The 17,668-nt window shown below is 40.7% G+C and overlaps 1 protein-coding gene across 6 annotated transcripts in view; it reads right to left on the bottom strand.

Moving 5' to 3' along the window:
* Positions 1-17,668, bottom strand: part of klhl32 (kelch-like family member 32) — a 116,692-nt gene that overhangs the window by 67,951 nt on the left and 31,073 nt on the right. For 4 of the 6 annotated variants that reach the window (XM_061916446.1, XM_061916445.1, XM_061916444.1 and 1 more), the window contains one exon: positions 16,723-16,900. In XM_061916446.1, coding sequence (XP_061772430.1) covers positions 16,723-16,900 — 178 coding nt within the window. The remainder of the gene's footprint in view (positions 1-16,722; positions 16,901-17,668) is intronic. The other 2 variants (XM_061916447.1, XM_061916448.1) reach the window with 1 other exon arrangement.

A 17,668-nucleotide genomic window follows, 5' to 3' on the forward strand; every position in this document is an offset into this window, starting at 1 on the left:
ATTGTTATGGGAGACACACTGCATCCTATCAGTAAGATAAGAGTTAAACCAAGACAGGGCTAAGTCTGACATACAAATTCGTGTTTTGATACGTTCTAATAAAATATTATGATCGACGGTATCGAAAGCAGCGCTAAGATCGAGGAGCAGCAACATAGATGACGCATCAGAATCCATCGTTAGCAATAGATCATTAGTCATTTTTGCGAGGGCTGTCTCCGTCGAGTGATTTGCCCTGAAACCGGATTGAAAGGTTTCACATAGATTGTTAGACGCTAAGTGTTCATTTAACTGCTCCGCAACAATTTTTTCGAGGATTTTTGAAATAAAGGGAAGGTGAGACACCGGTCGGTAGTTTACCATGAGGTCAGGATCGAGGTTAGGTCTTTTAAGAAGAGGATGAATAACCGCTTTTTTGAATGCTAGGGGAACAGTGCCCGAGGAAAGTGATAAGTTTATAATATTTAGCACTGATGGACCTAATAATACAAAGAGCTCCTTGATCAGTTTCCCTGGAAGAGGGTCAAGTAAACATGTTGTTTGTTTTATTCCATTTACACGTTGTAACAATTCCTCTAATGTTATTTCATCAAAACGAGAGAAACTATTTTGGAGGGCAGTATCCGCCGTATATACAATCGTGTCAGTGTTAATAGAACCCCGTTGTAGCTGGGACGCATTGTCTTTAATCTCCTTTCTAATGACTTCAATTTTCTTACTAAAGAATTGCATAAAGTCATCAGCTGAGTGGGTGGAGCTACTGGAAGGAGTCCCTTGTTGGGTTAGCGATGCTACCGTACTAAACAAAAATTTAGGATCGTTTTTATTGCGGTGGATGAGATTTGAGTAATAATTAGCTTTAGCTAAGGTAAGCATGCGTTTATAAGTTATTAAACCATCACTAAATGCTTGATGGTGCACCTCAAGTTTAGTCGTGCGCCATTTGCGTTCCAGCTTTCTGCATAATAATTTCTGAGCTCTAGTTTCTTCTGTAAACCACGGGGTGCGCTTTTTTGGAGCCTTTTTTAACTTTAGCGGTGCTATGTTATCAATGGTTTCGCGCAGGGCGTCGTTAAAGTTGTTAGTGAGGTTATCAATAGAGCCCACATACTTTGGGAATGGTGCCATTACCGAGGGCAGTAGGTCAGCAAGAGCTGTCGTTGTGGCCGTATTAATGTTGCGGCTGCTATAGCAGTTATTATTATTATTAGTTTGACGAACATGCGTCTGAACCTCGAATTTTATAAGGTAATGATCGGACAATACTTTAGTATACGGGAGTATCGTAACTTTGGAAGCGGTGATACCCTTGACAAGCACTAAGTCTATCGTATTACCGTTGCGATGCGTGGGTTCATTTATTATTTGTGTGAGACCACAGCTATCAATTATAGTCTGGAGCGCTACGCACGGTGGGTCCGATGGGGTATTCATATGGATATTAAAGTCCCCCATTATGATTATATTATCGGCGTGTGTCACTAGATCAGCAACGAACTCTGAGAATTCATTGATAAAGTCCGAACAGGGCCCTGGGGGGCGGTAGATAACAGCCAGGTGTAGAGGCAGCGGTGTGACAGACCTCATAGTAAGCACCTCAAACGATTTATATTTATTATTTATGTTAGGACTAGGGTTAAAGTTTTCGTTGTATATTAGTGCGACCCCCCCACCCCTTTTAAGCGGACGGGCAATATGCGCATGTGTAAAGTTAGGAGGACATGCCTCATTTAGCGCAAAAAAGTCGTTTGGTTTAAGCCAGGTTTCACTGAGACCGATGACGTTAAGATTGTTGTCTCTGATAATATCATTAACTAACAACGTTTTGGGAGACAATGATCTTATGTTTAAAAAACCTATATTATAGGTAGTGGGCTGTTTTAGGGAATTTTTGATCAAATTATCCGTAGTAGCAATATTCATAATGTTGTGTTTATTATGCCCAGTGCATTCAGTATAATTGCGACCATATCTAGGAATTGATACGACGGGAATGTTCCGATTGTTTGATTGTTGCTTTGATAAACTGCACGCATCATGGTTAGCCTCCTCAGTAACGGGGATTTTCCGATTGTTTGTTTGTTGCTTTGATAAACTGCACGCATCATAGTTAGCCACCTCAGTAACACACATGTCCAACTCTGAAACACTCAAAGCAGAAAAAACTTGTTCTAATTTAACTGACTCCTTACCCAGACCAGTAGTCTCGCATTTTCCATCTAAATCCGTCTTCAGGGTGGAGGGAAGTGGTGTTCTGTGGGGATTAGCCTTCTGCTTTGTTTTTAGCCCCGCTCGACATCCGCGTTTCCGAACACACCGCTGGCGTCTGCTCCGTAGACGGCCCCCGCTGCTACTAGACTCCGCTGCTTCACAGGCCGCTGGATGTAGCCGCCGATGTATCCCCATGCTAGTTAGCATGTTTAGCACGCCCGCGTCTATCAGTCCAAAACGGCCCGATGTGTCCATATCCAGAAGTGTCTGGCGGTCGTACGTGATCACGGAGTGACCACGATGCGAGCCAGCCATGAAGTCTGCAGAACTGTCCGGCATTTCCGCCAAATGTTCCATCTTTAGCAAGAGCACCGCAGTGTCGCAGCCCGTCCGGGCGCCGCCATCTTGCCATTATGCCATTATTCTAAAGCTAACTGTGGAGGGGGTGTGGCCTGCAGCGAACTGGGGTGTGCCAGGACCGGCTTCAAAATCAGCGAAAGGTGCGTAGATGGCCCACCTAGGCCTTGTTATCTAATCACCTGTCGCTCTGTTATAAGCAGCAGCCAGAAGGAGAGACGGGGTTGGGGCTGGAAATACAATTGCTGGAAAGCAACTGAGAGACTTATTGAAGAATAAAACAATATTGAAACCCTGAAACAGGCTCTCATGTCGGTGCTTGGTGGTCCGAAGAACCCCTAGGAGGGCAAGCCCCATACTAACCAATAATAAATAAATAACTTCTTGAACAGGTGCGGTAGAAAACGGATGGACTAAAAATGCATGAGAATGTTCTATGTTTTTAACATTATTTTTAACACTGTGATTACAAGTGGAATTATTCATTACTTATCGTTTTAAGCAACGTCAGCTCAGATTTATCCGAGAGCCAGATGCAGTCATCAAAAGAGCCACATCTGGCTCTAGAACCATAGGTTCCCTACCCCTGCTATAAGAACAGGATATCAGTCCACCTACCAGTGCAGCTCATAAGGGTGCCAGAACCAAAACTGGAATAAATGGACCAGACAAAACAAATAATCATACATAATTCTTGGGTTTACCGTGAATACGGTAGGAAACTAGAATAATGATTAAAGTGATAAAAGCTGACAAGTGACTAATATTTACAGTGTTTCGAATGTTATTGTGTTTAAAGGGGAACATTATCACAATTTCAAAAGGGTTAAAAACAATAAAAATCAGTTCCCAGTGGCTTGTTGTATTTTTTGAATTTTTTTTCAAAATTTTACCGGTCTCGAAATATCCATAAATAAAGCTTTAAAGTGCCTTATTTTCGGCTCTCTGCGAAGACACTGGCCATTTCCCTGTGACGTCACACAGTGCTGCCAATATAAACAAACAATGGGAATACCACAGCAAGATATAGCGACATTAGCTCGGATTCAAACTCGGATTTCAGCGATTTAAGCGATTCAACAGATTACGCATGTATTGAAACAGATGGTTGGAGTATGAAAGTATTGAAGAAGAAACTGAAGCTATTGAGCGAATAGCTTTTGACGCTTTTCATAGCCATAGCATGGCCGAATAGCTGCGTTAGCATCGCCGGTAAAATGTGCGGACCAAACGATCAGGACTTTCGCATCTTTTGACACTGGAGCAACTTAAATCCGTCGATTGGTAAGTGTTTTTTTCGCATTAATGTGGGTGGAAGGAATATAGTTGCAAATGCATCTGTAGGTTATCCATACATCTCTGTGCCATGTCTGCTTTAGCACCGCCGGTAAATAGCATGTTAGCATCGATTAGCGTAGCATGTTAGCATCGATTAGCTGCCAGTAAAAATCAACAAGAGTCACCTTTGTGATTTCGTTGACTATCGTTTCAAATGCATCTGCAGGTTATCCATACATCTCTGGGCCATGTCTGCCTTAGCATCGCCGGTAAAATGTGAAGACACTCTGGCACATTCAACGGGGGTCTGTTGGCAGACACTTTCGCATCTTCGGGCCAGTGGTGCAACTTGAATCCCTCCCTGTTAGAGTTGTTACACCCTCCGACAACACACCGTCGAGGCATGATGTCTCCAAGGTTCCAAAAAATAGTCAAAAAAACGGAAAATAACAGAGCTGAGACCCGGTGTTTGTAATGTGTTGAAAATGAAAATGGTGGGTGTGTTACCTCGGCGACGTCACATTCTGACGTCATCGCCTCCAGCGCGATAAACAGAAAGGCGTTTAATTCGCCAAAATTCACCCATTTAGAGTTCGGAAATCGGTTAAAAAAATAGATGGTCTTTTTTCTGCACCATCAAGGTATATATTGACTCTTACATAGGTCTGGTGATAATGTTCCCCTTTAAGGGGCTGTTTGCAACATTTACACAGATGCCTAGAGGGCGCTAACTTTCTCGTACGTAATGACGTAACTAGTACGCACGCAACATATGCCCGCGCTTTCGCTTTGGGTGTTGTTAGCTAATGATGGCGATTTGGATAGTTAGTTAACTAACACTGAATGTGTAGTGTATTATAAGAACAACATTAATGCAAATTGTTTGTTGCTTTTCTTATACTGTTTTTGTATGTGTGTTCGCGCTCTCTGCGTGTACGTGTTGACAAGACAGGGTGAGTGGCAGCAGAAAACACATCGGCAAAAATTGTATTCAGAAAGTGTATGTGAAAAATATAGACTGTTTTAAAACAAGTGTGTATTGCTAAACCACTAACCGGTGGTGTTCTTTTTATATTTTTGGTTTTGGGTTTGAAAAATGTAACTGTGGAGAAGTTCCAAACAGATCCCAGTCAATCATTTGCATTTTTTTTAATCCGTTTTGAGAATCCCACTGACTTGAGTAGTTAAGTTCAATTGTTATAAAGTCAGTCGATAAACTTAACTTAGAAATTGTTTTAAAGGCTATCTATGATTACTTTGGCTTTTCTCACTTATAAATGTTACAATGTTGGATACGCCTGTTAAAAATGCCGAAACGTTCATTATTTTGTCTCTCTGATGATCCCAATCTGACATTTAGATTTAATATCCATCCATCCATCCATTTTCTACCGCTTATTCCCTTTCGGGGTCGCGGGGGGCGCTGGCGCCTATCTCAGCTACAATCGGGCGGAAGGCGGGTTACACCCTGGACAAGTCGCCACCTCATCGCAGGGCCAACACAGATAGACAGACAACATTCACACTCACATTCACACACTAGGGCCAATTTAGTGTTACCAATCAACCTATCCCCAGGTGCATGTCTTTGGAAGTGGGAGGAAGCCGGAGTACCCGGAGGGAACCCACGCATTCACGGGGAGAACATGCAAACTCCACACAGAAAGATCCCGAGCCTGGATTTGAACCCAGGACTGCAGGACCTTCGTATTGTGAGGCAGACGCACTAACCCCTCTGCCACCGTGAAGCCCTAGATTTAATATTTAAATTTAAATTCAAAGTGGTGTATTTTTTTCCTGCAATTGTGTAGAATGGCAGTGAATCATACGGAGAGATGACGTTTTGGAAACCACTACTTTATTACCACATAAGAGTGCCATGAAAGTCAAAGTAGTCATTTTGGACACTGTGTCTGACATGAAAATATTATCTCTGCTAAGCCCCAAAATGTCAATTTATTATTGGTTTCAAATATATTAAATTTGTTGGTTAGTTAGTTTGTATGGCCGTTATGATATGGTAGTTGCATTTGGGCAAAGGGATGCAGTAATCTACATAAAAAAAATACCTCTAAAAGTTAGTAAAAGATTTTAAGGTGCTTTTGTTAAATTAATCTGATTTATTGGGTCAAACTTTGGGATTTAATAACAGCGCTATCATGTGGTGGATTTGTAAGAAAATCCACCACTCCTGTTAAAAATGCCGAAACGTGAAATCATAAGAATTTGAAGAATTGAAAAAAATAAACAAATATAACAATATTTTTCAAATAATGCATTCTTAAAAATAAGATTTTTAGGCCATTTAATTTCTGCACATGCACCTTTTGTGACCTGTAACCTGTTTTGAAATTAACATCAAGAATATGAACATGATACGCTTAAAGGGGAACATCATCACCAGACCTATGTAAGCGTCAATATATACCTTGATGGTGCAGAAAAAAGACCATCTATTTTTTTAACCGATTTCCGAACTCTAAATGGGTGAATTCTGGCGAATTAAACGCCTTTCTGTTTATCGCGCCGGAGGCGATGATGTCAGAATGTGACGTCGCCGAAATAACACACCCACCATTTTCATTTTCAACACATTACAAACACCGGGTCTCAGCTCTGTTATTTTCCGTTTTTTTGACTATTTTTTGGAACCTTGGAGACATCATGCCTCGTCGGTGTGTTGTCGGAGGGTGTAACAACACTAACAGGGAGGGATTCAAGTTGCACCACTGGCCCGAAGATGCGAAAGTGTCTGCCGCCAGACCCCCATTGAATGTGCCAGATTGTCTTCACATTTGACCGGCGATGCTAAGGCAGACATGGCCCAGAGATGTATGGATAACCTGCAGATGCATTTGCAACGATAGTCAACGAAATCAGAAAGTTGAGTTTTGTTGATGTTGACTGCCAGCTAATCGATGCTAACATGCTACGCTAATCGATGCTAACACGCTATTTACCGGCGGTGCTAAAGCAGACATGAAACAGAGATGTATGGATAACCTGTAGATGCATTTGCAACTATATTACGTTTCCTTCCACCCACATTTAATGCGAAACAAACACTTACCAATCGACGGATTTAAGTTGCTCCAGTGTCACAAGATGCCAAAGTCCTGATCGTTTGGTCCGCACATTTTACCGCCGATGCTAACGCAGCTATTCGGCCATGCTATGGCTATGAATAGCGTCAATAGCTATTCGCTCAATAGCTTCAGTTTCTTCTTCAATACTTTCATACTCCAACCATCTGTTTCAATACATGCGTAATCTGTTGAATCGCTTAAGTCGCTGAAATCCGAGTTTGAATCCGAGCTAATGTCACTATATCTTGCTGTGGTATTCCCATTGTTTGTTTACATTGGCAGCACTGTGTGACGTCACAGGGAAATGGCCAGTGTCTTCGCAGAGAGCCGAAAATAAGGCACTTTAAAGCTTTATTTAGGGATATTCCGAGACCGGTAAAATTTTGAAAAAAACTTCAAAAAATACAACAAGCCACTGGGAACTGATTTTTAGTGTTTTTAACCCTTTTGAAATTGTGATAATGTTCCCCTTTAAGTGCAGTGACAGTGCTTCTAAACAACAATCCTCCTTTCCCAATAATCCATAATCATGCAGCTTGGTGGTTGCTTCCCATTCAATTAATGCCATCATGACAACTAACGAAATTACATAAGTGTGTTTTGCTCCAACCTCTACAAGCATACCACTGCGACCCCAGCAAAGGCAACCATTAGTGGGATGGCTGTGCACTTACAGTAGACTTTTTTAAAGGGAACCTAGGATAAATTTCGTTTTTTCTGACTTATAAACGTTGATACAATGTTGGATACTTGTATTAAATTATTAGGTTCATGCATACTGGTGTGGGCTTGCACACAGTTTTGGAAGCCTCTGTTCGCGGGGTTTTGCTGTCTGTCTATGTCGTGACGTCACAGTGAGGTAGACATACTTATTTGGACTTAAGTAAGATGGTTAGGAGCTCCTCTGGCTGTAAAGAAAATCAGAAAAAGTAAGACAAAGTATTAATTTCATCTAATCGTGGTATGCACAAAATAACTGCGACACGCAGTGACTTAAATGTTGCTGAAAGAATTGATCGGAGAGTGCGCACTGATGCTGTGAACGGGTGAATCTATATAATGTAGAAGTTTATTTCCAACCAAAAAAAAAAAAGAAAAAAACAGTGACCACTTCTAGATATATATTTAAACTGTGTACATATACAAAATACTGAAAATACTGAAAAACGGTTATACTTTTGGAGAGGGTTTCATTTGCAATCTAGGAACGCCTCCAGAAAGGGACAACTTGCAGATGGACTCATAAACAGGTTATAAAAGTGACTGTGGAGCAATACTAACGCAAAATTTACACAAAACACATCTTATATAATATAAGCCACTAGATAAATCATCACAGGTACCCATTAAATTGTTGCAGATGCTCATTGTAATAATCAATTTTGATAAACAGCTGTTAATAGGAAAAATACTGGTGGTAGCAAATATATAGTGTTTTACACACACACACAAATATATATATGTATATATATATATATATATATATATTAGGGGTGTGGGGAAAAATCGTTTATGTTGTGCGATTCAGAATCAATTCAAATTTTTAAAAGAATCATTTTTTTTATTTAAAAAATATATATATATATTTTTTTTTTCATTTATTATCTTTTTTTAATCAATCCAACAAACCACTACACAGCAATACCATAACAATGCAATCCAATTCCAAAACCAAACCTGACCCAGCAACACTCAGAACTGCAATAAAGACACAAACACGACACAGAACAAGCCAAAAGTAGTGAAACAAAAATTAATATTATCAACAACAGTATCAATATTAGTTGTAATTTCAGCATAGCAGTGATTAAAAATCCCTCATTGACATTATCATTAGACATTTATAAAAATTTTCAAAAAGTGTCACAGTGGGGTAGCGACTTGTCCAGGGTGTACCCTGCCTTCCGCCCGATTGTAGCTGAGATAGGCGCCAGCGACCCCGAAAGGGAATAAGCGATAGAAAATGGATGGATGGATGGGTCACAGTGGCTTACACTTGCATCGCATCTCATAAGCTTGACAACACACTGTGTCCAATATTTTCACAAAGATAAAATAAGTCATATTTTTGGTTTGTTTAATAGTTAAAACAAATTTACATTATTGCAATCAGTTGATAAAACATTGTCCTTTAAAATGATAAAAGCTTTTTACAAAAATCTACTACTCTGCTTGCATGTCAGCAGACTGGGGTAGATCCTGCTGAAATCCTATGTATTGAATGAATACGGAATCCTTTTAAATCGGGAAAAAAATCGTTTTTGAATCAAGAATCGAATCGAAAAAAATCGATATATTATCGAATCGTGACCCCAAGAATCGATATTGAATCGAATCGTGGGACACCCAAAGATTCACAGCCCCAATGTATATATATATATATATATATATATATATATATATATATATTATGAAGTTCTCAATTTGTATTTTAAATCAGGGAGATGTGGGGGAAAAAAATGCCTGTCTCCCATTGGGGCACTGGGTAAATAAATGATAAATGGGTTATACTTGTATAGCGCTTTTCTACCTTCAAAGTACTCAAAGCACTTTGACACTATTTCCACATTCACCCTTTCACACACACATTCCCCCACTGATGGCAGGAGCTGCCATGCAAGGCCATAACCCCGACCCATCAGGAGCAAGGGTGAAGTGTTTTGCTCAAGGACACAACAGATGCGACGAGGTTGGTAGAAGATGGGGATTGAACCATGAACCCTCAGGTTGCTGGCACGGCCACTCTCCCAACCGCGCCACATCGTCCCCACATCAGTACATACTAATGAGGACTAATTGGCCATAGATTGCAGATGTTAAAGTGCATTATATCATAGCTAAAAGTGTTACATGTGGAGGACCTTATTTAGCCCAAAAAATTAATTGCATAGGTCATAAGTCACTTAGAAACGTTTGCTTTCAACACATCATTACATCTTGTTTGACTCGCACACGCCAAAAAAAAACCCGAAATGACATTATGAACTATCTGCTTGTTGCCAGGCAACCTCATTGTTCCAGGGCCAAAAAAACTAAGGGCATTGAAGAAGTGTTTTGTTTAGTTTCTCTTGTTTCCAGGTGTTTTACAAACCTAAGCTCTGATACTAATATCAGCGTTATTACAGAGTACAACAACATTTAACAAAAAAAAAAAAAAATCCATTACATCTTCATTAAGTGGTTACATAAGAGAGTCCTGTTGCACTGTCACAGGTAATGTTTCACTAGGACAATAATAGCTTTTAATGAGATTTGTGTCCCAACTCAAGGGAGTGTGTATGTGTGTGAGGGTAGAGAAATACATGCTGGTGTGACTGATTTAATGTCCAAACATCTTAGTAATGTGACGACATTGGAAGAGGCGGGTGACGCATTAAAATAACTCACGCTTGGTCAGGTATTTCATTACAATCACTCACGTCTGCTGACTCGGATAATGCATTCATGTTTTCGAGTCACTCCTACGTTTATTGTACGTGTTGGAGGAGTTGACTCAGGATGACAGACAGAGGGTGAGGGAAATGGAAAGCATGGTCACTGTTTAAACCCTCTGTAAATTAAACTGAACCCAGTAGAGTCGGATGACCAACCAAAGATAACATCGTGAAGACATGGAGATTTTGTCGCTTACTGTCGTCGGTTATTGTAATAATCCAAGTTTCGAACATTACACTGGCTCGCATAGTAGAATAACAGCATTTAAAAAGTAAATGGAAGAGGAAGAGGGCTTTCTGCAAGGAGAGGTAAAAATAACCTTCACTTACACAGGAGAAGTAATCCTAGGGCAACTTTGACAAATTTAATCTGCCTTTCGTTTTCAAGAGGGATTAGTTTTGATTTCCTAATCTTCTCTGTGTCTATAAAGCACATCTCATTGGTGCGTTTTTCTTGTGCAGTCCATCTCATCTGTCCGACAGCTGATACCAGTCAAAGCGTTTGTCCCAATTTCACTAAAGAAACTAGAGGGATGGGAAGAACCGGCAGGGTCATGGCAACAACATCATCAGCGGTAAATGTATTTTGCCAATGGATTCAAGAAATCAAACGTGATACGGTAAAGTGCAGCCACAGTGCTTCTAAAAAAGAATCCTCATTTCGTAATAATCCATAATCATTTTCAAATGCAGCTTCGTGGTTGCTTCCCATTCAATAAATCCCATTATGACGACTAAAGAAAGTACATAAGTGTTTTGCTCCATCCTCCACAAGCATACCCAAGTGTACCACTGCGACCCCAGCAAAGGGAGGCATTAGTGGGGATGGTGTACCACTTACAGTAGACATATTATGATTTTAGTCTTTTTTGACTTAAAAATGTTGTTACAATGTTGGATTTTTTTTTAAAATGCTAGAGTTTTAAATCATAAGATTCATGCTTTTTGGCATGAGCTTGCAGGTAGTTTTGATTGCCTTTGTTTGCTGGATTTGGCAGTCTGGCTACGTCGTGACGTTACAGCGAGGCCGACATACTTATTTGGACATCAAGTAAAGCCCTCAGTCAGAGGGGTATGAGCTCTTCGAGGAATTGAAGAATTGTATGGTCATACAAGCAAATTCAGCACAGGTCAATCCAAACCAGGGGTAGGGAACCTATGGCTCTAGAGCCAGATGTGGCTCTTTTGATGTCTGCATCTGGCTCTCAGATAAATCTGAGTTGACACTGCTTAACACGCTAAGTAATGAATAATTCCGCTAGTAATCACAGTGTTAAAAATAACGTTCAAAATATAAAACATTCTCGTGCATTTTAATGCATCCATCCGTTTTCTACCGCACCTGTTCAAAAAGTTGCGTTAATGGTAAAAAGTTATTTATTTATTATTGATTAGTGTGGGGCTTGCCCTCCTGGGGGTTCTTCTGACCACCAAGCACTGACATGAGAGCCTGTTTCAGGGTTAAAATATTGTTTTATTTTTCAATAAGTCTCTCAGTTGCTTTCCAGCAATTGTCTTTTTCTCTTTTGTTCTCGCTCACACTCTGGCTCCAGCCCCAACCCTGTCTCTCCTCCTGGCTCCTGCTTATTACATAGCGACAGGTGATTAGATAACAAGGCCCAGGTGGGCCATCTACGCACCTGTCGCTGATTTCAAGGCCGGTCCTGGCACACCCCGCTCCACTGCGGGCCCGCGGGCCACACCCCCTCCACAGTTAGCTTCAGAATAACAATGTTATTACAGAGAATAACAGACTTATTATACTCTAGAATTGTTGGTTTTACTTAAAAATGCACGTGATTAGTTGTGTTCAGTGTAAGAAAAATATTAAATGGCTCTTATGGAAATACATTTTAAAATATTTGGCTTCTTGGCTCTCTCAGCCAAAAAGGTTCCCGACCCCTGATCTAAACGGTGGGATTTGTACTTTCATGCTGTAGTTGTTGACCGCCTTTACCTGTTTTGAAGATGTCATGAGCTTGCATGTAGTTTTGATTGCCTCTGTTTGCTGGATTTGGCAGTCTGGCTACGTCGTGACGTTACAGCGAGGCCGACATACTTATTTGGACATCAAGTAAAGCCCTCAGCCAGAGGGGTATGAGCTCTTCGAGGAATTGAAGAATTGTATGGTCATACAAGCAAATTCAGCACAGGTCAATCCAAACCAAGGGTGCCCATTACGTCGATCGCGAGCTACCAGTCGACCGCGGGGGGTGTGTCAGTCGATCTCGAGCCAGGCTTTTAAAAGAATAGACCTAAAAATTAGTGATCATCAATCTTCACCAAGACGTCACTTAAATGACATTCACGGTACCGGAGGGTCTTGTGAGATGACGCTGGCTGCTGCAAGATCTTTATTATTAAAATATGACCGAGAAGAAGGCGAGAAACACTTTTTATTTCAACAGACTCTCACGCCGTACCTTCCGTCAAAACTCTAAAGGCCGACTGCACATTTCCTATCTTCACAATAAAAGCCCTGCTTCATGCTGCCTGCGCTAACTAAATACAGAGTCTCGGAAAACTGGCGTGCACAAGCGATCCCTCAGAGACCCTTATTTTGTTAGCGCAGGCAGCATGAAGCAGGGCTTTTATTGTGAAAATAGGAAATGTGCAGTCGGCCTTTAGACTTTTGACGGAAGGGACGGCGCGAAAGTCTGTTGAAATAAAAAGTGTTTCTCGCCTTCCTCTCTGTCATTTTTTCATAATAATGAACTGGCAGCAGCCAGCGTCATCTCACAAGACCCTCGGGTGCCGTGAATGTCAATCAAGCAAGCTACGGAATTTGCCGCCAATGTTTTTCTTGTAAAGTGTATGGAAGCTGGATGAATTAGATGCCAAAAACCAACCACTTTCATGTGGTATTGTACAGAAAGGACAACTTTTTTCTCCTCCATTTGAAAATGCGGGCGTTATCATCATTACTGTCTGATTCCAATCAATGCAAGTCATCAGAATCAGGTAATACACCAACTTATATTCTTGTCTTTGTGAAAGAAAGACATCTATATGTGTTACACATGCTTGTATTATCATTAAACACATTTAACTTGTTTACAAAAATGTCTCTTTCATAAATAAATAAATATAAATGATATATATAAATGAGGTAGATCCCCTCGAGTTGGTCAATTGAAAAGTAGCTCGCCTGCAGAAAAAGTGTGGGCACCCCTGATCTAAATGGTAGGTTTTGTACTTTCGTGCTGTAGCTGTTGACCTGCTTTACCAGTTTTGTGTGTCTGCTCATGGGGTTAACGTAGTAAGCGCAGTATTTTTGGAAAGACTTTAAAGTAGCTGCAAATTGACAGTCTGAAAAATCAGATTAGCTGAAGCCCATTTCTATAAAAGGAAGAAGAGTTATGGGTGGTAGACTCTTGATACCGTCTTCTGAGGTTATACACAAAGAACAAAATAGGACTGACATTAATTTTAAAGGTAGGTTTGGTCATTGTTTGTGTGGTGCCAGTGTCAGATGTTGCAGCTCTTTTACTACTCTGTTGCATGTAGAATTCTCATTGCAGCCATCTGTTGGTGCATGGTCCAACGGGGCACGCACACAGAGTAATATGGTGTGTCTAATTCATCCTAATTTGGTTAGACAATAAAGTATGAGCAAAGTGATGCACTAGGCTCCAATTAGTCATGCACATTTTGAGGGAGTAAGATATTATGTAAGGCTCTAAAGCAGTGGCCATCAATTAGAATATTTCAGAAACTATAAATGGAAATTAAAATTAATACTGTATCCTACACAATACATCATTATTTAAAAAATAGTATTATTTATTTGGTCTTTGTCAGTGTTTATGGACATACATTACCAACAATAGTCAGCAGTGGAGGCAATAGCAATATTTTAGCGCAACATCTGTAAAGGCTGTGATATGCAGGGTCTTTATTTTCAGAGAATTAGGACGGTCATGGATTTTAACAATAAAATGACCCATTGGCAAAAGGCTTAGCGTCAAAAATTTCAGTGAGCTCCCTCCTGCTGTATAGAGCAACTTGGACCAGTGTAAACACAGCTGCAAATCCTTGCATTGAGATTGTAATTTCCTGAATTAAAGCTTCCACTGCAGTGGACACTTGTATTTTATATACTGTAACAGGGCTATGTTTTTTGTGACATGTGTAACTCTGACGAAAGAAATAGAAATGTGATCACAGGGCATCTGCTGATTGGACTGCACATTGCTTTGGTGTAGCAACAAATTATCAACAAACTCGGAAGACAAGGACAGTATAGGTACAGCTGTGGGCACACAGACTGTGGCGATCAATCGCAAACTGGATAACATCAGGGAGAGGCTTTTTGAAATTCTCTGATTGATCAACTTGGTAACCAGAATGGATAAAGATCAGACAAACCATTGGAATGTGTCTGCTCACCTGGAAAACAAAAATTCTTAACTACAATTTGACTTTCTCAAATGGCCTTGGCCAGGCTGTGCCGTAAACATCCCAACGAGGAAAGCCCATTGATAGCCGCTCTGAATCTGTCCCTCTTCCAACAATACTTGCGGAGTTCAACTCTGTTCACCGTGCCTGCAGAGCGACTACAGGCCTGCAGACATAACACACACCATTGACCATTGACTGCCACCGCTTAACCATCGAGGTACAACGGATGAAAGGATGCCCCCTCCCTGTCCTGTTGCAAGTCTAATGGTTTCTTTTTCGTAATATGTGGATATGTGCTTATCGTGGCTATCATTTTTTCTTTACTTGCACCAAACGGAGCCCCGCCCCATAGGAGCTTTGTCTGGGATCAACTTTTTTTTACCAATTATCCTCCTCTCCCCGCATCTATCTTTTTCACATCTTTTACAGGGCGCCGCCCTAACAGCAACCTATCAGCGTTCCTGTTTTGTTACCCTGTACAACATGGGTGTCAAACTCTGGCCCGCCGTGTATTTTCATTTGGCCCTTGAGGCAATATCAAATTACCTTAGAGCTGGCCCACCGGTATTATACAGCGACGGTGTAGCTGTAACACCGCATTCACCGCTAATACTCATACTTGCTAACCCTCGCCCCCAATTTTCCAAGGAGACTCCCAAATTTCAGTGCCCCTCCCGAAAATCACCAGGGGGCAACCATTCTACCAAATTTCTCCCGATTCCCACCTGGACAACAATTTTGGGGGCGTGCCTTAAAGGCACTGCCTCAAGCTTCCTCTAAAACCTTTCGTCCTACGTAGAAACAGCATGCCGGCCTAGTCACATGATATATGTGGCTTTTACACACAAACACACACAAGCTAATGCAATGCAAGCTTGGTCAACAGCCATACAGGTCACACTGAGGGTGGCCGTATAAACAACTTTAAGACTGTTACAAATATGCGCCACACTGTGAACCAACACTAAACGAGAATGACAAGCACATTTCGGGAGAACATCCGCACTGTAACACAACATAAACACAACAGAACAAATACACAAAACCCCTTGCAGCACTACCTCTTCCTGGACGCTACAATATACAAATGTATTATTAGCCTGTGGGAAAAGTTTATTTTGATATTTACCTGAGAAGGCTGCAAATAGAAAAGAGGCATTCAATTTCTATTTAAATTTGATTTGATATGCCATTGCTACTCTCAAATTATTAGTATTATTTGAAACTCGATTTTGCGTGTCACTATAAAGTTATATAAGTCTCGCTTGTTCAATATTCAATGCAAAACTTGTTTGGGTCCCTATTAAAAGGTTAATTTGTTCAACCTTGGCCCGCGGCTTTGTTCAGTTTAAAATTTTGGCCCACTCTGTATTTGAGTTTGACACCCCTGCTGTACAATGTATGTCTGATCTTGAACAGGTCTGTACTGAAAATGTAATTTTGTTGTACTTTTTATATGCAATGACAAAAGAAAGTGGTATCCTATCTTTTCTTAAATCAAAAACAAATGTTCGCTTTACAATAGTAATAATAGCGAAGGGAAAAGTCCGCCTCCTCCGGTCCTTAGCTTTGTGGAAATGTGGTCCTTTGAAAAATGTAGCTGAATAGCCCTCCTCGATTCCCTTCATCCACTTGAAAACCAGCATCCTCTGCAGTGGACAATTTTTTGTGCCCCACCATGCAAAACGCAAATATCCAATGGGACAAAACCATACTTGCCAACCAAATAACAACCTTTATCTTTTTAACTGTGTTGAGCCATAGACCAACAGTAAACCAATCAGATGAAAAGCTACTGAGTAAGCATGGGCCCAAAAAAGATAAACATGCTCACGAGGATTGACAACTCTTACCCCGTTCAGCCCAATTTACTGGTCACCAAGAGTTGTTTTAATTGACTACACTTGGAAAACTGTGTGTTAATTCAACTCTATATAATCAGGTCCAAAACTTACACGGAAGTAATCGCTGCATGCTGCCAAGATGGCTTTGTGGGCGTGGAACTTTTGGTCCCCTGCCACCAGCGTGACGTCACACAGAAGGCCGTCCTTCCTCTGCTGGTTGAGGGCAGCCAGCACGGTGTCCTGGTGGGACTTGGACTGACAGAGTCTTTGTCCTGTCAGCATCTCCCTGCTGAAGTAAACACATACATTATGCAGTTAAACCAAGCATAAAGCTCTAGGAATCTATAATATCCTGAAAAAGCTTTTGGAATCATTGATTTGTCCTTTCTGTCGGGGTTGAGCTGATCCTGCATTTTTAAAATGGAGTAAAATAGCAACAATCAATACATTAACATATTTTAAGCAGCAGGCACTTTTTCGTTTGCTCTATCTTGTTTATTAATATGATTCTGATTTTTGTTCTAAGATACAAACATTAAAAGTCCCCACTTAATGACAGGGTCGCATTCGAGATACAACTTTCGATTTATATTTGTTGATGTGGATTAAAAGCCTACTGAAATGAGATTTTCTTATTTAACGGGGATAGCAGGTCCATTCTATGTGTCATACTTGATCATTTTGCGATATTGCCATATTTTTGCTGTAAGAGAACATCGACGATAAAGTTCGCAACTTTTGGTCACTAATAAAAAAGCCTTGCCTTTACCGGAAGTAGCAGACGATGTGCGCGTGACGTCACGGGTTGTAGGACTCCTCACATCCTCATATTGTTTACAATCATAGCCAGCAGCAGCTAGAGCTATTTTGAACGAGAAAGTGACAATTTCCCCATTAATTTGAGCGAGGATGAAATATTTGTGGATGAGGAAATTTAGAGTGAAAGACTAGAAAAAAAATAAAAATGCATAAAAGATTAAAAATAATAATAATAAAAAAGGCGAGGGCAGTGAGAGCGATTCAGATGTTGTGAGACACATTTACTAGGATAATTCTG

This window comes from Nerophis ophidion, linkage group LG11 (assembly GCF_033978795.1).
Source record: "Nerophis ophidion isolate RoL-2023_Sa linkage group LG11, RoL_Noph_v1.0, whole genome shotgun sequence".
Lineage (NCBI taxonomy): Eukaryota > Metazoa > Chordata > Actinopteri > Syngnathiformes > Syngnathidae > Nerophis > Nerophis ophidion.